Source organism: Parasteatoda tepidariorum, chromosome 7, assembly GCF_043381705.1.
Source record: "Parasteatoda tepidariorum isolate YZ-2023 chromosome 7, CAS_Ptep_4.0, whole genome shotgun sequence".
NCBI lineage: Eukaryota > Metazoa > Arthropoda > Arachnida > Araneae > Theridiidae > Parasteatoda > Parasteatoda tepidariorum.
In genome coordinates, this window is record NC_092210.1 from 52,482,874 (window position 1) to 52,504,142 (window position 21,269).

General features: G+C 28.1%; 3 protein-coding genes across 9 annotated transcripts in view; 1 reads left to right on the top strand and 2 right to left on the bottom strand.

Annotated features, from left to right (window-relative positions):
- LOC107456512 (UDP-glucose 4-epimerase) overlaps positions 1-3,363 on the top strand; it is a 28,428-nt gene extending 25,065 nt beyond the window's left edge. For all 5 annotated transcript variants that reach the window (XM_043045579.2, XM_043045578.2, XM_043045587.2 and 2 more), the window contains exons 8-10: positions 539-616; positions 1,724-1,838; positions 2,963-3,363. In XM_043045579.2, the coding sequence (XP_042901513.1) occupies positions 539-616; positions 1,724-1,838; positions 2,963-3,033 (264 nt within the window). In that variant the 3' untranslated portion in view covers positions 3,034-3,363. The remainder of the gene's footprint in view (positions 1-538; positions 617-1,723; positions 1,839-2,962) is intronic.
- LOC107456522 (ALG14, UDP-N-acetylglucosaminyltransferase subunit) lies at positions 3,043-14,544 on the bottom strand. 2 transcript variants are annotated; one of them, XR_006225529.2, is made up of 6 exons: positions 14,148-14,544; positions 10,105-10,238; positions 8,352-8,486; positions 6,712-6,771; positions 4,027-5,341; positions 3,043-3,845 (listed from the first exon to the last, which is right to left on the bottom strand). XR_006225529.2 is itself a non-coding variant. In XM_043045591.2 (5 exons), exons 1-5 carry the CDS (start codon positions 14,308-14,310, stop codon positions 5,171-5,173), a joined length of 663 nt encoding a protein of 220 aa, XP_042901525.1. In that variant the 5' UTR covers positions 14,311-14,544; the 3' UTR covers positions 3,043-5,170. The 2 variants fall into 2 exon arrangements, 1 of the variants encoding a protein (XP_042901525.1); XM_043045591.2 differs by having other exon boundaries at positions 3,043-5,341.
- A 5,049-nt stretch (positions 14,545-19,593) lies between these two features.
- Positions 19,594-21,269, bottom strand: part of LOC107456513 (U1 small nuclear ribonucleoprotein A) — a 48,592-nt gene continuing 46,916 nt past the window's right edge. For both annotated transcript variants that reach the window (XM_071183436.1, XM_043045601.2), the window contains exon 5: positions 19,594-20,013. In XM_071183436.1, coding sequence (XP_071039537.1) covers positions 19,854-20,013 — 160 coding nt within the window. In that variant the 3' untranslated portion in view covers positions 19,594-19,853. The remainder of the gene's footprint in view (positions 20,014-21,269) is intronic.

Consider the following 21,269-nt stretch of genomic DNA (forward strand, 5'->3'; position numbering starts at 1 on the left):
TACATTCAATAATTATAGAATGTTTTTAAATACAAATATTTATAGCAGAATAGAAATTCTTTTGTAGAATAGGAATTCTTTTGAAAAGTTATCAGAAAAAAGCTAATGAAAAATAAGTTCCAATTATTAGTTTAATTCCTGTTGAAACAGCTTTTAAATTATTGTATTTGTGCATTGGAGTAGTGGTGACTTTCCCCATACATACGCAGAGAAATGTAATTTTACACACATAAGTTAATATGAAATCAGATATTTCAAGGATTTCAGAATATATTTTTTCATTTTACTTTTACAAGTTTATCAAATTAATAGTTTAGAAATTGTGCACAATTTACAATTGCAGTTTTACCAATGTTAGCTTGTTTACATGGTAGTGAGACAAAGATTATTGTTTAAACTTCGTTTCCAAATCTAATTGTAATTTGAATTAACATTTTTTTTCAACATTTTAATAAAACATAAATTTAGAACTGTATAATATCATAGTTTTGAATACTGAAAGAATTAATTGCTTATTATTAAAGTGTCACTATTTTAGGTTTACAATTTGGGCACAGGGCAAGGTGTAACAGTCGCTCAATTGGTGGAATGTTTTGAAAAAGTTAGTGGAAAGAAAGTAAGTCATTAAACTGAAATTAATATCTTTTTAAAAAAAAAAATTGTTCAAATGTTTGAACTGTTTAACAGTTATAATTCATGTGTGTTATGTATAGCTGTGTCACAAAGATTTACAATGTTTAATCTTTTGAAATTTGAGTTTTAAAGTTCTGATCCAGCCTAAATATTCACAATCACACAAAGAAAAAATTGAATTTTCACAGTTTACTCAATGTAGCTTTAAGATCACTCCATTTCATATTAACAAAAGTTAATAGCTATCACCTTATACCTATTTACCGGAAAATAGCTCATATTTTGAATATTTTTAAGGGAATTAAATATTACTGAACAATAGCAAGGGTCTCTATTTCTTCTTCAACGTATAAAATAATTAGAAACATTTAAAATACTTGTGTTTTATATATTTATTTTTAAAAACGTATCAGCCTGTTATTATTTACTTTGTATTTCTCACAACACAAATGAGAAGTTCAATAATAATAATAATAAAGTATAAAAAAATCCAAACATTCAAAAGCCATCTATTTTTATCATAGTTTAAATTAAATTAGAAAATTGTTCACATTCATTGCATTACCTGTAGTAAATTTAGGTTTTCCACTGTTTCCTTAATTATTATTTTTTTATTAAAGATTAAAAATTTTTATATTCTCAAATTCCTTATAGCAATTTAAATTTAAACACCTGTTTTATCAAAATGCAACATATAACTTTAAGTAAAATTTTCTTTTAATCTATATAAAAGATTTTCTCATAATTCATATTTTATTTCAATCTACTTAATAGGTATAGTGCTTAAAAATCGAGACTTTTTTTTGTACAATTATAAATAACATTATAACTATAAATACAATAACATAACTTTTAAAAAAATATATAAATAATTTTAAAAAATCAAAATCTAAATACTATACATTTTTAAAAATTCATAATAGAGAATGTTTGGCTTAAAAAAAATAAAAAAAAAATAAGAAAATTTGGATTCACTTGATCTAATACCTAACTTAAATAGACTTTATTACTTTAAGATAATCATTTATCATTAACAACTACAATAAAATTAACTAATACATCAAAATAAAAGTGGTATATTTTTAAACAGGTGCCTTTTCGGTTAGCTGATAGAAGAAGAGGAGATATACCAGCAATTTGGGGTGATAATGGTTTGGCAGAAAAAGAATTGGGTTGGAAAGCAGAATATGGATTGAAAGAAATGTGTAAGTATAAATCAAAGTAAAACAATAATTATATTAGATATAAGTTAATAATTGCAAAACAAGGGTTTTAAAGCTTGTATAAAACTCTACATTTTTTTTAATATTTTTGGATTTACATCAATAATGAGCAATTCAGTGTCAGGAATGATGTCATTAATTTTTTTTTAAAAAATGCTTAAAGCCATTTATAAACATTATTCCAACTTAAGGTAAAACTTATTCTAGCTAGAATAAATAAATAAAATAACTGAATTACATGTTTTTATGATTAGAAGTTAACATATAAAAATGTAATCTCAAACTCTATATAACAGTCACAAAATAATAGCCATTGAAAGGGAAAGCACAATCTATGGCACTAATAGTTTAGCCAGAAAAAGGTCTTAGCTTTTTTTTCTTCACTTTTTTTATTTTATCTCTTGAACTAACTTATGATTGTTGTTGACAAAGTAGTTTTAATGCAAAATAGTAATTCATTATTTTCTATTACTTAATTTAACAATGATTGGAATTTTTTTTTGTTGAATGATCAGTTATAAAAAGTTTTACATCATGTAAAAATGTTAAACTACTTTTCAACCTTAAAATTTGAATACTCATTAAATAAATATGATATGTGTCAAAAAATATCTATCAATAATTACAAAAACAATATATATTTTATTAATTAGATATATTTTTTTTAAAATTTCCAATTCTGTATTCAATGCATGTAAAAAAAATTTGTTTGATTATAAATTGAATAATAAAAAAATAAAATTTATATCATATGTAAAAAATAAGTTGGATAACTGTGATCAAAATAGTTTATTCTGAATAATTAGTTTTAAAGATTTTGAGAAAAGATTTTTTTAAATGCATTAAGGGGCTCAAATTTTTTAAGACTATATTGGTATTACAGACTGAACCTTAAATATTTTGTGGCTAAAAAAATATATACTATTCGGAGAGTATACACTGGGGTCTGATTTTCAAACTAAAATAACATAAAAATAACATTTAAGAGGCATCTTTTTAACTATTAAGATTGCATTTATTACATAAAAATCTGATTATTGAATAAAATTGTACATGCTTTCTTTTCTAATTTGCATACCTATATCACTGCATTTTGTCATTTTTAGGTGAAGATTATTGGAGATGGCAAACTCTCAATCCAGAAGGTTACAGAAGTAAACCACATAATGGAAATTAGCTATTAATCTACCATTCATAAAGTATTTATTTTTCCACATGAACTACCAAAGAAGAACAAATCTACTTTGATAGAAACATTAATTGAATGCATCAATCAATTTAGCTACACAATCATGATTTTTGTTAATTACATAAATGTATTTCTGTTAAGAAAAAGTAGATTTATTTATTGCACAGGAAAGTATACATGTTCAAATAACAGTAAACTTCAAGTATATTTCATATTGAAAAGACTTCACGAATCAATTTAAACTGAATACACAATATGTTTGTTGTTTATCAAATTATTTAAATATTGGTAAATAAAATTCATGGAACATAAGTTGAATTTATGATTTTTTTTATTAGTGTGTATTAACACTGGAGCACAGAAGATACCCTCCAGCAAGGCAACAGGCATATTCGTATATTTTTTCTCCTTATGGGCAAAACTAAAGTATGACTATACAAATTTCAAACTAAGTTTTTGTGTATCACTTTTATTATTTTTAATAATTGCAAATTGTACTAAATATTTATTAGATAAATGCTTAATTTTTCCAATAATCTCTGCATGACTGCACTTAAGGCGCGGGAAAATTTAAAATTTTGAAGATAGTGCTGCCTGCTTGAGATTAACTCTGCAAATTCTTCATTGTTATTGAGGACTTATTTAGCATAGTCTAGTTACAGGCTGAACCAGGTCTAAGAATCTTCAAATGATCGATTACAAGATGGGGACTTTATGTCATTCTAGTTAAGACTTGCAGAGTTTAAGAGATGTTTCAGATAGGCTTGCAATGAGTATCAGTTGGCACATGTCTGAAAGACCTTATGCCCTTGTACAAAGGTGAGTCATTTGAAGTGCGAGCCTACAAGTGGTGGATTGAAAGACTCTATGAGTCCTGATGGTTAAAGGCACCACCTAAAGCCTGACAATTATACCAGGTTTACTTCGTAGGAATTATCCAAAGCTGTCCTTGAGATGAGTATCAGCTGGCACATGAAAGACCTTCTGCCCCTGTATAAAGGTGAGTCATTTGAAGCCTACTAATGGTGGATTGAAGGACTATCAGTCCTAATTAGTTAAAGGCAGCACCTGCCTATTATACCAGGTTTACTTTGAAGGAATTATCCAGAGCTGACATTGAGATTTTTACTCTGGAACGATTTCTATGTATCCTCAATTTTTCAGGTTTGTAAAGTCACAGAAGGTATGAAAATCTGTTTTTCCCTACTACCTTGGTTTAAAATATCAGTTTTGGAGTAAAGAATGAACATGCAGTTAGTACTAGATTCAAGCATCTGATGATTGCCACTGATAATTTTTCTCTCACTTTAACGGATTGAAGTTCTACATCAAAAGTCCTGAATAAAGGGCAGGTCTTATGTAAATGAAGTGTAAGAATAACCTAATAGATTATTTTATAAGCTGTTTATTCATTACAACCAGATTTAAAATAGTTTTTTAAGATTTATGGGTTTGGGATTAGATTATTATTATTATTCATCTTAAATTCTTTCAGAAAATGCAAAATCTGAGTTGCACTTGAATCTTAAATTAATACATTAAGAATGTTTAATCTTTTAGACCCTTACAGTTTTCTATTATTTATTGAGACACTGGTTTTAAACACTCCAACAAAGACAGAATTCGGAAGCTGAAGCATTAAAAAAAAATATTAAAAATTTTTTTTAGGTATGTACACAATAATTTAAAATAATTAGTAGAACTCCGATTAAACGACACCCATGGGACCAGGGGTATGTTGGAAAATCAAAATCAACAGATAATCGAGACCTTTTCTAAATGAGTCAGTACATAAATATTAAAATGACAATACTTTATTTCCCTATCATAAATAGCAATATGATATAATGAATTTTTTTTTTTTAAATTTTGTTTTTTGTCTTTTTTAAGGCACCAGTTTCTCTTTTCTTCCTCACAGCAGTAATTCAACCAAATTTCATTTTTAGAGCTTAATTGCACAAGGCCTATAAACGCAACAATAAGTAGTTAATACCAGTAGTTATGATAAAAGATGTATTGAAACATTTATAATGGGCATCAGTGTCTTAATTTGATCAGGTCCAATAACTGTGTGTCTAGAAATTGGGGTTCTACTGTACATATATAAACACTGTTCTCCACAAATTTAAATCAATCTTCCAAAATATTTGGCGTGAGGGTACTTCTTTCTTATGTCCGGCCATTGCACTATAAAATAATCAGTGAGATGATAAAGTATTTTACCACTTAAAGACAATGTTGAAACTCTGCATATGCTCTCTACATAGATTGTTTTAATATGTTTCAAACCCAGACTCTAAAAAGGAAACAAATTTTTTATACGTTTTAGAAAATGGTTGAATTATTAGTTTTGTTTATTTATTTCATTTTAGATTTTAAAAAAATTAATATTTACCTTCAGATTACATCGGTTTTAAAAGTATATTTTTTTCATTTTTTTAATACAATAAAAGAGCTATAAAACATAAAAGAACAACAGTTGAATAGTATTTTTTAAATTTTCGTCTTTTTCGAAAATTCAGCTATTAAAAATTGGTTTTCAGAGATTCTTTAAAAAATTAGCCTCAGAATTGATAACTTAATATTATGACAGCTTTATACAGGGTATCTGCTACATTTTTAATTTTCAAATTCATGACTTTTCATGATTTTCCATGACTTAACGAAGTTGTTATTTTCTCCAACAAAAACAATAAATTAAAAAAAGCATTGTAATAACATTATACGAAATAGATATATCCAAAACTATTATACTCTTCATATTCATATTTATAGATTTTAAACTTAAAAAACAGAGTAAGGAAAGAGTTGAAACAATGAAATAGCTGAAAAAAATACAAAAGCAAAAAAAAAAAATTTTTCTACAGAATTATATTCTAAAGATACTTTTCTTGTTCATCAGAAAGGAAATAAATACTCCTGATTTTTCTGTTCATTTCGGAATAAAAAAAAATTGCCAATAACTGGTTTGCTTCAACTAGAATTTTAAATTGATAAAATTTAAAAAATAATAATAATAAAAATTCTTAAATCACAGAAGAGAATTTAAAGGATAATTCGCTCTAGAAATGATATTTTTTCTTTCATTTTTTGAAAGAACACCATAATTTTTAAAGAACATGATAAAATCATTTTATATTCTAATAAAATATGACTGAGTGGTGACTTTGTTAGAAATTCAGATATTTGGAACAGGATGAAATTGGGGGAAGGGAGATTCCATTTTGAAAATTAGATTTTTCGGAAACCTAAATCCATGACTTTCCATGATTTTTTTTCAAAAATAGAAAAAAATCATGACATTTCGTGACAAATTTTGTTCAATACCGAAATTCATGATTTTTCATGACTTTTCAGGTGCGCGGATAACCTGTTTATATTGAATAAAAATTCTATTAGTAGGAGATCATATAAAAAATAATTGAAGTTTAATAAAGTTAAAATTTAAAAGATTAAAAAATTTTAATTTAAACTTGATTCACATCATAATTACTTGATTTTGAGTCAAAATGACCCACTTCGCAGTTCTAGTGTTAAATGATGTTTTTCATGATTTCTCTACAGGTGACTAATTTTTTGTCCTGTGTGGTTATGGTAGCCCATTCTTTCATTCACAAACTAAATAAACTTACATGAAGCAAGAAGGAAATAACTAAATAAACTTACATGAAGTAAAAAGGCTGACAAACACAAAGGAACACATGTACCAGGGCCATTGCAAATAAGCTGAAATTTAACAAGAAAAAAAAATTTTTTGAAAAATTTAATTAAATGAATACAAAAAATGTAATCAATTAAAATCTCATAACTGTAATTGTACTTCATGGTTCGAAAAGGTAAACAACATAAAATTTTTCATTTTGTCAAATGAGATTGTAAATATAGTCAGAATAATTTATTTCTGGTCAAATTCTCACATGATAATATTAATACAATTTTAAATCTCCATATTGTATGAACTTTGCAGTTAAAAAATATTTAAAAAAAGAAATTTAAAAAGGATACATTTTTTAACTGTTGAGTCTCTATGAAAAACAGAGAGGTATCTTTTTACTCTAATAATTATGTATTTGATATTGCCACAAAACCAATTTTTACGAGAAAGAGTGGTTATTATAATATCTATATAAAAGTAAGTTTAGGATCAATGTTTAATAAAAAAAAAAGTACAAAAAAATAGAATTATAAAATTAATTTTAAAAAAATTTCTAATCAGTAAGAGGAAAACAAAGCAATTTTTTTTTAAAGGATAAAAACATTAGAAACTATAAATTGAAGTATGGCTATGTAATTCTAAACTATAGCACAAAAGACATTACCAATAACAGAATACATTGCTGTTTAACTATGCACACAAACCAAATCTCTATATAAATTAATAAAGTCATACAAGTTATGAACAAATTATTTTATAACATATATACAGGGTATTTGCTACATTTTAGCTTTTCAAATTCATGACTTTCCCCGATGACTAATTCAAAGAACTTTTCATGACTTATCAAAGTTACTATTTTCTCCGACAAAAACAGAATAATAAATTAAAAAAGCGTTATAATAACATTCATTGAAATTATAGGTATAACCAAAACTGTTTTACTCTGCATCTTCATATTTATTGATTTTTAATTCAAAAAACAGAGTAAAGAAAGAGTTGAAGCAATAAATAGCTGAAAAAATAATTTGCTGAGCAAATAATTTTTCTTTTCTTTTTTTCTGCAGAATTATATTCTAAAGATACTTTTCTTGTTTATCAGAAAGGAAAGAAATACTCCTGATTTTTCTATTCTCATTTCAGAATAAAAAAAATTGCAAATGACTAGCTTGCTTAAGCTAGAATTTTAAATTGATAAAATAAAAATAATAAATTAAAAATAATAAATCTGAAATGACAGAAATTTAAAACATACTTCACTCTAGAAATGATATTTTTTCTTTCATTTTTTGAAAGAACACCATAAACATTTTTAAAGAACATGATAAAAACATTTTATATTTTAATAAAATATGACTCGGAGTGGGGATTTTGTTACAAATTCAGATATACGGAACACCATGATATTGGGGGGGGGGGGGGNAAATACAAAAAACATAGGGGGGGGGCAGAGGAATCTCATTCTAGAAATAAAATTCTTCGGCAACCTAAATTCATGACTTTTCATGATTTTTTTTAAAAAGTAGTTAAAATAATGACAAGTTTTGTTCAATACCGAAATTTATGACTCTCCAGGTGTATAACCCTGTATATAAATTAAATATAATATAATATATATAAATTAAATTCAATGAAGATAGTAAGTACTTACACAATCTGGCATATGTCTGCATATTAATAAGAATGAAAAAATTGAAGCCTTAAGAGTTGTCAAAACAGAGGTTATATACGATTGTGCAACTTCTCTACTTCTTGGTATTCTTTCAATCACATAGTTTTCAGGTAACTGAAAGAACAAAGCATTGTATTGAACACATTTATTTTATTAATTATGTTGTATACATAAATTTTTGATATTTTACACCTGAAATTGTAATCTCTATCACATTCTCCAAAATTGAAGCATGTTTCGTTGCATGACATTTCGAAATGTGCCAAAATATTTGACTTTGCCCAAGGCCACTAAAACCATAATTACCTCAATTTCTTTATTATAAATAAAAAATTAGGAAAAGAAGTAAATTTTTTTAAAAATGAACAACATGATAAGAGTAAACTGAAAAACCTTCAGCTTACACAGTGAGGGACTCATATTCAGAAACATAAAGAAATATTTTCAATTTGTTCCTATTTTAATGACAATTATTTTTATTTAGATATCAACTATAGAATGACATACCTGGCAACATTGGAGAAATAAAATAACAGAGATTTTACTAGCTGTATTTTTTAAGCTACGAGTAAAGTTTTGATACATCATGCATAATCATACAAGTCGAAGAGAAATTTAAAATTGGAAATAATATAAGCACTTAGATTTAGCGAAGTAAAAAATGTGTAGATAAATCTTAATCTAAAGAAGATTTTATATAAACCATTATTTATAATTACTTGAACTNCACCAGCAGATATTTTATCGCCAATTTTTTTTAAAATTTCTTCAACAAATACGGAGAAACTCAAGAATATACTGGTAAACAGGAGATAGTCATAAAATACAGGAATCTTCGTTAAAAAACAGGAGACTTGGCAGGTATGGAATGACTATATTATCATCTGTATAATGTTAAATAACCTCAGACACACATTACAAGTCTTAGGGCTCAGGCCTTTAAGAGGGAGCGTAAATTTCAGTCAAACTTCTCGTTACATACAGTTGTGCAGATGCACAAACAAATATTGGCAGAGAATACTGAGGCTGTTGTAAGTTATTTTTATCAGTTTTAGGGAATTAAAGCAGAATTTTTTAAAACAAATTTATTATCAGGAAAAAAAAATTAGAACTCAACTTAAGCATTTGTCTTCATAACCATAACCTAACATGTATCTGTTTAAATTACTTGCATTTAGTGGTAGATTAGATTCCCTTAATTCTAATTTATCAAAATATAAATACATTACCCTTGTATACTTATCATAACATTAAAATATAAATACACTAGGAAAAATATTTTCTGAAACTACAGGGAATCTGTAGTAGTTATTTATGACTCCCTACAGCCATAAATTTCCTGATAAATGATGATGCAAGAAAAGGATTCATACACATTGGAACATAAACTTCAGCTTATTATATGAGTTTTTAGTCATTGACATGACAATAATAAATTTGATTAATTAATCTAGTAAAGGATTAAAATTTCTAGGCCCCTTGTAAAAAAAAAATAATAATCAACTATTCACACTTACATGCAGAATCATGTTAATATTACTATAATATAATACAAGTAAATATGCTTATCAAAAGCACTTCCAAGAAGAGTAGTCCAATAGTACCAATCAGTAGTAAACATAAATTAACAGATGAAAAGTAGCAAAGTAAAATACATGTACCAAGACATAATACAAATATTAATAAGTGCATGTAATAAACCTATAGTTTAAGTTTAAAAAAAATAACTTACATTATCTAAAGATTCTTCAAATGATTTTGCCTTGCATTCACTCAATGTATCAGAATTTGCAATTATATAAATTCTTGGACTAAATTTATTACTTATATTTTTTATAAGCTGAAACATTTCAAATGTATGTCCACCTACAAAAAAATTTAATAAATAAAGACATATGAGACTAATTGACAGTAAATTTAACAATTTTTTAATCACTATAGATTTAAAAAAGTTCAATACAGTTGTACTCGTTTATAACGAGCTCGGATTTAACGAGGGAAACGAGAATACTTAGTTGGATCAATGTTAAGTCTATGGAACAGAAGTCGCTTTTAACGAGCAAGACCTGGTTTCAGCGAGCAATATTTTTCTGTCTCGCAATCTTTTTTTCAAAATGATAAGAAATGCGCGCGAAATAAAAAAAAAACCGCGAACTGAAACTTCAAAGTAAGCTAACAAACTACTATTTTAAATATGTAGATTAATGAAAAAAATAAATGTTTTGGTAAGAATCTTTTCCTTTATTTTTCTTTCCGTTTATTGCTTCTTTCCTTTAAGACTGTAGCGCAACTAGAAATTTTTTGCTGGTTGGGGGGGATAGTTATCATTAAATTAAGAAAAGTATTTAATTAAATTAATTAAAGTAAGTAAGTATTAATTAAATTTTATGTAAACTCAATAATTTGACCTCCCAACCCCCCACCCCTCTTCTGGTTGCAAGCCTGCCTTAAGGACCCGTTTATTACGAGCACTCGGATTTAACGAGTACATGTTACGGTCCCTTTGTGCTCGTTATAAACGAGTTCGACTGTATTAACATCATACTATACAATCCACAAAATGAAATGTGTTCAAATTGTTTCCTTTCTGGTCACTTATCTAAATACGAAAGTGATCTGAACTGCTTCAATTTTTAAGACATAAACAATATTTCAAATAATTCTTTAAAAATACTGAAATAATAACAAAATTTAATAGCACGTTTTAAAATCATAACAGATAATATTTTCATCATTTTCAGAAACTAATTTTGTTTAAGGAACATTTTTACGGGATCTAATTCGACTAGTTTGTCTAATTGAACTTCCTACCGTGGCCCCACCTTCCATGAACCATTTTTATAATCCAGAGCTTTTCATAAGATCTTAGTTATAAAATTTGCCCAACAACTGAAATCTATTTTGCCTGATAAAAAAATGTTATTGTTGTGTGTTATTTATATATCTTAATAATATAGGAGTCTTAATCAGTGACACACTCAGAAAATCATTCTAGGAGGGGTTTTAAAATTGATAATCTTAATTTTATTTTTCATGAATGTAGAACTCTGAAATATTTTAAACATTATAATAAATAAAACAATTTCTTTAAACTGACAGTTATTTTTCATTAATAAAAAATGTATTAAGCAATTAATAAATTGATTATTAATTTACATTCTTAAAATACAAAAAACATAGATTGCAAAATAGAGAAAAAATTTTATCCTTTCATTTTTCACTTAAATGTTATGTCCATTTTCAGGGTATCTGCTACATTTTAGATTTTTAAATCGATGACTTTCCATGATTAATTCCTAGAATTTGTCATGACTTAACGAAGTTACTATTTTTTCCAACAAAAAGGCAACAAGAAATTCAAAAACGCATTATAACATCATAAATTGAAATGATATGTATAACCAGAACTGTTATACTTTGCCTATTCATATTTAAAGATTTTAAATTTAAAAAAACAGAGTAAATAAAGAGTTGAAGCAATAGAATAGCTGAAAAAAATACAAAAGCAAATAATATTTTTTTTGCAGAATTGTATTCTAAAGATACTTTTCTTGTTCATGGGAAGGGAAAGAAATACTCCTGATTTTTCTGTTCTCATTTCAGAATTAAAAAAAAATCGCCAATGACTGGCTTGCTTCAGCTAGAATTTTAAATTGATAAAATAAAAAAGTAAAAATAATAACAAAAATTCTGAAATCACAGAAATTTAAAAGATCTAGAAATGATGTTTTTTCTTTCATTTTTTGAAAGAACACCATAACTTTTAAAGAGCATGATAAAAACATTTTATATTTTAATAAAATATGACTGTGAGTGGGGATTTTATTACAAATTCAGATATTCAGAACACCATGAAATGGGGAAAGGGGTATTTTTAGATTCCATTTTAAAAATTAGATTTTTCAGCGACCTAAATCCATGACTTTTCATGATTTTCTTTAAAAAAATAATTAAAATCATGACATTTCATGACAAATTTTGTTCAATGCCGAAATTTATGACTTTTCAGGTGCGCGGATGCCCTGCATTTTCCTAGGTTTTTAGGCCTGATGATTCAGAACATCCTCATCAGAAAATGTAATCTTTTATTTACAAAAATAAATAAATAAATTTAAAAAAGCCTGAACAACTTTTGATTTAATAATAGGATTTTTATGTACTATAGGACTAAATCCTAATGGTTCAAAGGGATAGCCACAAATATGCAAATTTATTTGTTCAGATATTTTAACCCATTTTCGGCCAAAGGTGCACAAACGCACCACTTCAATAAATATTTTTTATAAAGACTGTGACGTATACTTTTCACTAATTTTATTTTTCTACTTTAGTCAAGGGTTCTTAAGACACCCGAAAATTAATAGTAATTTAATTGGAGTAAACACTTTCAGTTGAGAAATTTTTAAACTATTTAAATTTTTTTAAAACTTAAAACGGTTATCGGCAATTTAAATTTTTTGAAAATGCATAATTATTCCTTTTGAGGTTTTTCATTATGTTTTTATGAGGGATTAAAGTTGCAAGTCAGTAAATAAAAAAAGAAGAAACAAATTTCCTAAAAAAACAAGCGCTAAACTAAATGGTTTGTTTATTGATTTGGTGAATGGTGTCTAAAAGCACCATTTTATTTCTTAAATAAAATATAATTTTTTGTACACAAAACTTTTTTGTGTCTTAATGAATGCAATGTAAACAAATTTCAATGAAATAATACCAAATTTTATAAAATTTATATGCTTGGTTTAAAATCAGTTAATATACGAAATATGACACAAAAACATACTTTCTCTGAATAAACATACTTTTATTTATTTCTTTTATGACGGATTCAGATTTCCTAACATCAAAATATATGCGGTATCCACAATCTGAGAAATATGGTACGAATAGTTTGGTCAGGAGAATGGTCCAAAGATTCAATTCGTAATGTTAATATAACGTTTTGTGTATTTCGCTATATCTCGAGAAATTTTTAAGCAATTGAATGTCATATATTGAAATATGTTTGCACAGATTATAAAATTTCCTTATTCAAATATTTCATGCAAAAAATAACTTACAATAATTATTTTCTATTATTTCATTTAGGTTTAAAAAATATGCTAACAGCAGGGTTTAAATTTTTTTTTTTTTTTACATCATTTTAAAGAATGTAATTTTTAATGACTAGATTCACTTTGAGTGAAATTGGTCGGATAGTTGCTGAGAAATTGAATTTTAAAAAGTCATGTATTTTAAATTATTTAGCTTGTTAGAGGTTAATGCGAAATATAGTCAATAAGGTGAATATTTTCAAGAATAGAGATCATTACTAAGGAAAAGAGCGTTGATAGCACTCATTGGTTGTTTTGATCTTTATATATTTACATTTTCCTTAGATATTTTTTATTTTCCTGTAAATTAGAAAGTGTCGCTGGCTTCAAGTGATCATTTTTATAACTATTTTCTAAAGGTACTATTAATTTGAAATAGCAATAACTAAGAGTGCTCTATTGGTCGGGCATCTGTGCTCATTTAAAAATTCCATCAAAAAAAGTATAAATATTGCACGTTTGAAGAACTGTTCCAACGTGTTGATCTGCAGGATTATTTTTCATTTTCTGTCGATTGACAGTATGCATAGTTATGCAACCAATGTGTTTGGGTCTGTTATTGTTACAAAAATAGTATAATTTTTATAATTGTGAACATTCATGTTGTTTGCGAACATTCATGTTGCATGCTCATAGAATGCATAACAGTATTAAATTAGTAGTTAAAAATAGTTATTTTTACCAGATCCTAAAACAACCATCGTTTTAACGGATGGAGTTTTTGCTCGGGGAATAGTACGTTTATTATTGTGGATGCGTAAGTAAACAATCCACATGCGGACAACAAATAGGCACGTCAAAGTGGTGAGAATATTCATACAATATGAACAAATTGAACAATCCATTCTTATAACTAAGTTCAATTAAATGAAACTACTTATATCGGTACAATCAAAATATGTGTTATTCAAGTCGAAGTTGCAACACATCGAATCTCTTTACTCAGTTTTACACATTCTATTATTTTTTTTATTATTATTTACTTTAAAAGCAACATCTTCAAAGTTAAAAAAAAAATTTTTAAAAATTAAGCAACAGGCAACGAGGAGGTCTCGCTAGAGGAAATGTTAGTAAATAAAGTATTGTGTTGCCAGTAACAGTAATAAGTCCGGTAGAAGTTAACTCTATACATTTGCAAAGCCAGCATTCTCACTGTATTAATTTGCATCAGTGGTAGTGTAATTCACGCATGTGTGTATTTTAAGTGCCATTCCTTTTTCATGCATTCCTGAAGATGCGAGTGTGAACCTATGGTAGAAGAAACTTACGCAAAAAAAACATGCCGATCAAGTTCTCTTTCATATCTCCGAATTCGTATGTGTGACATTTTTTCATCACAGGTGTATGTGAGTCGGGCATGCATGAGGGATTTCTAATTAAGTAGGCTCCAATCATTCACAGCACGTAAAAAGCTATTGAATGATAAATTCCCATACGTTTGCTGTTGTTGTTAATTTACGTCGCACTAGAGCTGCACAATGGGATATTGGCGACGGTCTGGGAAACATCCCGGAGGATGATCCGAAGACATGCCATCACAATTTTGATCCTCTGCGGAAGGGATGGCACCCCCGCTTCAGGAGCCCGACGACCTGCGCGCGAAGTCGAGCACTTTACGGTAGCACAGTTTAACGAGGACCAATACCGCACACCCTCGGTCCCTACGCAGGCTGATCCAAGTGGTCACCCACCCGCACACTGACCGCAGCCAGTGATGCTTGACTTCGGTGATCTGCTGGGAACCGTGACTTAACGATCAGTCCACTGCAGGACCCCATACGTTTGCATTAGCATGCTTCTGCACATGCATATGATTCGGTTCTCGTACTGCTAACTCCTTCATCAGTATGCGGCTCCATTAAGAGTTATTCACACTTGATGCAAAAAAGCAAAAAAAAAAAAAAAAATTATCACGTGCGAATGGGAATCTGATAGGTCAGGATTTCGATAAATATTCGGTTTCGGGTATATATATATTCCCTTAACCAGGTTCTCATTCGCATGTGAAAAATTTGCCCCTAGTGTAAATGGTCCCTTAAATTACCATTCAACTTGCAGCATCTCAAATGTTTCCCATTTACAATCATTTGAACCTTTTAGAGGCTTCGAAACGGGCTACAAATGTGATTAGCAGAACTCTTTACCTACCCAATTTCCCTATCTACACTGCCACTGATTTGGTCACCGAACCCACTATCTCTGGATCGCAAAATTTCCAATCTTTGTTCCGCCTTTGCCACATTCTCCACATGAACAACCCTAGTATAGCCAAAATTTTTTGTATGTTGGATTTTCAAAGTGACCGGAGATATGACTTCAATCACCCTGAAAGGGCCCTCATTAAATTTAGCAAATTTCTTGCACTGGTTTTTCTTTAACACAGGATTGAACCAGTATACTTCATCCCNAAATTCTTCTTTTAAAATGTAAAAAATTCTTAAACGACTTATTTTTCAAGGAAATAAAAAAAAAATTCATCCCTCCCAAAATTAAATTTTTTTTTTGTACACTCCTTTCTATTTTCATTTCATTGCTGTAGGGATTTACTAATTCCATCACTAGATGGCAGCTCTGCATTAAAGTACACTCTACTAAAGGCTCTGTTAGTAGTTTAGCATTGTAAAATTAAATTATCAAATTAATTATTAATAAGTAATTAACTAAGTTAATACATATTTCTAAATCGAGTTAAAAGTTTTATTAACTCTAAAAGTAAAAATACAATTTATTGTCCATTTTTTATATTTTATTATATTGTTATATTCGAAATCAGAGCTAGTACAACTAAACACTCAACGAAAAAAAAAAAAGGCAGTAAATTTTTTTAAAACGCCAATAATAAGATAAACCACAAAAATAAGGTAACCCTAAAAACCGGTTTTTCGTTGCCATCGAGAAGATAGGACCTTCACTTCCTCTTACGGGTTCCTTATATCTACGGCACTAGGGGGTCGCGTTAAGAAATGTTAGTAAATAAAGTATTGTGTTGCCACTAACAGTAATAAGTCCGGTAGAAGTGAACTTTATACATTTGCAAAGCCAACATTCTCACTGTATTAATTCGCATCAGCGATCACTCGGTAGTGCAATTCGCGCATGCTCGTATTTTTTTTCTTTGTGACATTCATTTTTCATGCAAAAACTCCTGTTTGCGAATTTGAAGATGCAAGTGTGAACCTGTGGTAAAACAAACTTACGCACAAAAACCGTGCCAATCTAGTTCTCGTTCATATCTCCGAATTCGTGTATGCGACATTTTTTCATCACAGGTGTATCTGAGTCAGGCATACATGAGGGATTTCTACTTAAGTAGGCTCCAATTCATGGCCAACAATGATAGTATATTATTGTTTGCCAAGCTCCAATCATTCACAGAGCGTTAAAAGCGATTGAATGATAAATCCCAATGCGTATTAGCTTGCTTCTGCAATTAGCATGCCTCTGCACATGCTCATGTATATGATTCGGCTTCCGTACTAACTCCTTCATTAGTATGCAGCTCCAGTAATAGTTATTCACACTTGATGCAAAAAAAAAAAAAAATAAATAAATAACACCTGCGAATGAGAATCAGATAGGTCAGGATATCTGTAAATATTCAGTAGACTGATCGTTAAGACACGGTTCCCAGCAGATCACCGAAGTCAAGCATCATTGGCTTCGGTCAGTCTGCGTAGGGACCGAGGCTGTGCGGTATTGATCCTCGTTAAACTGTTCTACCGTAAAGTGCTCGACTTCGCGTGCTGGTCGTCGGGCTTCTGAAGCGGGGTTGCCATCCCCTCTGCAGAGGATTAAAATTGTGATGGCTTGTCTTCGGATCATCCTTAGGGATGTTTCCCAGACCATCGCTAATAGCCCATTGTGCAGCTCTAGTGCGATGTTAATGAACTGCATCGGTTTCAGGTATTAACCAAATTCTCATTCGTATGTAAAAAATTTGCACCTAGTGTAAATGGTCCCTTAAGTTACCTTTCAACTTGCAGCATCTTAAACGTTTCCCATTTACAATCATTTGAACTTTTCATAGGAGATCAAGATGGACTACAAATGCGAATAGCAGAACAATGGCGACACTAGCTATGCTTTCACCATGCACTATGACTATCCACTGTAGCTTGAGGATAACAATAGGGGTTGGAAGTTTATAAGTTTCTATCTCGATTTTTAGGGCTGGGATAGCTTGGTTGGTAGGGCCCATGTCCAAATGGTCTTGAGTTCAATCGGAACTGCAGATCCTACTCCAATTGTTCAACTATTTGTGGTGAAAACAGAGAATATAACTGCTGTCTCTTGTTTTTTTTTTTCAAAGATAAGTAGATTTTGCTTAAAAAACTAGTGGATATCAGAATACCGTATAATCCTTGCTTTAATTTTTTAAGTGAAAGCAAAATATTCTGATTTTTCAAATTATATAAATAAAAAATGTGTATAGAAAAATAAGGAACAATTAAAAATTTCTTACACTTTATTTTATTTTAATAAGTAGATCAAACCTCTGTGAAAAGAGGGAGGTTTTAACCAAATTTCTTGAAAATCATTCAATAAAAGTCATTTAGCACTTATATAAATTTTACAATGTAAAACTTAAGCCTCCCATATGCCTTGCAAAATAATAAAAAAATTCATAATATTTTTTCCTATAATTATTATAAGTAGAAATATTCATAAATCAATTTTTCTAAATTATGTCAAGTATCACTTGCACTTCTACATTTCCTTTCACATGTTAGGCAATAAGAAAATCTTTCCATTAATGCAAAAACCTTTTTAATTGATAAAAGCAGAGCAAAACATGAGCAATGGTGTTTTTAAAAATAAAATAAAAAATTAAAGAGCTTTTCCAGGTCACAAAAGTCTGGGCGATCTTCAGCTTTTTCTGTTACTGTGATTAAACAAAACTTTTAACATCCACTGAGACTATTTCTCTTTGAATGAAATGATTTAATTATCAAATATGAAAGCTTCGTTAGAAATTGAAAGAAGCAAGACAATGCAAAAATGATAACAACATGGCATACCAGCAAGCAATGAAATTTAATCTTTTTATTTTAAAAGTGTTACATTAAAAAGAAAGAAAACGATAAAAAAGGTAACTTGAATATATTTACTGTTATTCTCAATGAAAAATTATTTGCAAGCTCTTTTAGATAATTTATAAAATTTTGAACTACAGAAGTGAGTGTAGAGAATTCTAAAAAGCTTCTGATGGGAGCTTTACACATACAAGTGATACAATAAGAAATATGTTTTAGCCTAATGCATTTTAATAAAAGTTTGCAAAGTTTAGAACACAATGGCTTTTTCAGTTCTGACTAAAACCTTTCTGCTAATATCCAAAGGTCTTCTGTTGTAGAAATTTCATTTAAGAAGTAATAATAAATTAAAAAAAAAAAAAAATTCCATTGTAATCTAAATAAAATTTATTTATTAGAGTTTGGAACACAATAGCTTTTCCAGTTCTGACTAAAACCTTTCTGCTAATATCCAAAGGTCTTCTGTTGTAGAAATTTCATTTAAGAAGTAATACCAAATTTTAAAAAAATCAAAAAACCATTTTATTTATTAACTAAATTTGAAATAAATGTGGATACACATCTTAAATTTAATAAATAAATTGCACAAACACATTGTGAAGTAGTTTTATGTGAACTATGCCTAACACTTAATTCGAAAAGCACTGTAACAGATAAAAATCAAAAACTTACTAACTGTAACTTTTTAATTTGCTTGGAAATCTTTAAGTTTATGAAGAATTTAATTTAATTATAGCGAGATATTTTATAACACAAACTTAAAAATACCATGAATCAGAAAATCTAAATTTATATTGAACTTATATGATAGAAATTACCTGGCTTCATTTAAAACTAATCTTAGAAAAATATAACCTGTTAATTTATTATTTGCAATAAGTTCATAAAGGCTTGGATTTTAGTCATTCTAATATAATTTTGGATTGTTATAGAGAATAAATTACATGCGTCCAGTCCAAAACTCTAAACCTATTTAGAATAGTTTAAAACAAATTGAAAATTATTGTAATGAATCTTAGCAATCTCTTTCAATATGTAATCATTCTTTTGTCAGCATGAATAAACAAAATATGAAAATTAAAAAAAATCATGACAGTAATTTTTATCCCTTTTATTTATTCTTATTTTCATCCTTTTATTCTACCAAATATATGAAATATACAATGACAATGTTTTTAAGAAAGGAAGATCAAACATCACCACACTTTACTTTTTTTCAGATAAGTTGAGATATTTTATTTGTTTCGTCAACAAAATAGTTGATTCACAATTCATTTTACCACAGAGAAGAATAACACAGACAATAATGAAATAATTATGCAGAAAAAAACAAGGCAACAAAGCATGCTGATTGCTTATTTTTTGGCAAATGTAATCTTCATAGCATGTGTAGGTGTTATCTTAAATCCTTGAAGAGCATCTTTAGCTGCTCCACTATGAACTTCATTTTCAAACTCTACAAAAGCAATGTCTGACCTTCCAGGTACCAATCGAACTTCTTTAAAACCAGAGAATCTGAAATTAAAACAAGAATTCAAAAAATTGAATAAAACAAATTGCAAGACATGGATTTGGATATTTACAAAATCATTTTTGAGAGCATAAATGATTGTCAGTTAGTCAAAATTATTATTAAATATCAACTCGTAATTTTTAAAATAAAATAATTGTGTACAATAAATTTTGTATTTTAATCTATGCACTACTCACTTATAAAAAGAAAATTGCGATTAATTTTACAAATTCATTTTTTAAAAAAAGTGACAATAGATAATCAAAATTTACAATAACAGTTACAAAAGTTTCCCTACTACAGCATTAAATACTACTGGCCATTAAAATATTGGGAAAATTAGAGAAAAAAAAATGCAGCTAGTATTCCATACTAAGACTTCAGTCTTCAAACTTGATGCAATTTTGAGAGTATATGTTTTCCTTTCTTTATGTAATTTCAAAGAACATTTCTTAGGATGTAAGCATCCAAATATTTTATTATAAGGATAACCTATCAATATAAATTTTATACATTTGAGTTGAATAAAATCTTTTTTTTATAAGCTGGGTTTTCAAGTTTTAAATAATAACGTATGGCAATTTTTTTTAAAAAATTTACTAAGATAATTTTTAAAATATCTCTTGCACAAGAAAAGAACACATCATTGTCATACCTTAGAGCCTTTATCCAAAATGTAGGATTTAAATGGTAACTCTACAGAAACAGTATTTTATTAGTTTTCATAGCAGCAACTCTCACTCTATAGCAGCAACTCTATCACTTTTAATAAACGTTCCTCTAACTTTTTTGATTGACAACCAATTAAAAATATCAAAAATTGTTTGAGGCACACCAGAATATATTAATGTAAAAATGAGAAAATCTTATTACTATAAATGTTTTTTTTCTCTCTTAAACTTTACAGAAATATCAAAATCTAAGTTTTATGTATGTGAATGCTCATACACTTAACTCATAATAACATCTTATATAAATAAAAATAAATGATTTTATCAATTCAATAGATATTTCAAAATTTATTCATGCTGTCATATTGACCAACTAGAACAATAAAACAAATAAATAAATTTGCACTATCGTTTAACTTTTTATTTGTATATTCAATTATTAGATTTAAATAGAACAGTTACAATATTCTTTTGAGTAAACTTTCTTAGGCATAATTTCCCTTAAATTTCAATGGTTTGTTCCAGTGAACACATCATCAGGTTGTAATAAAAGAGTAAAATCATCTGTCATGACAGCAAGTTTCGTT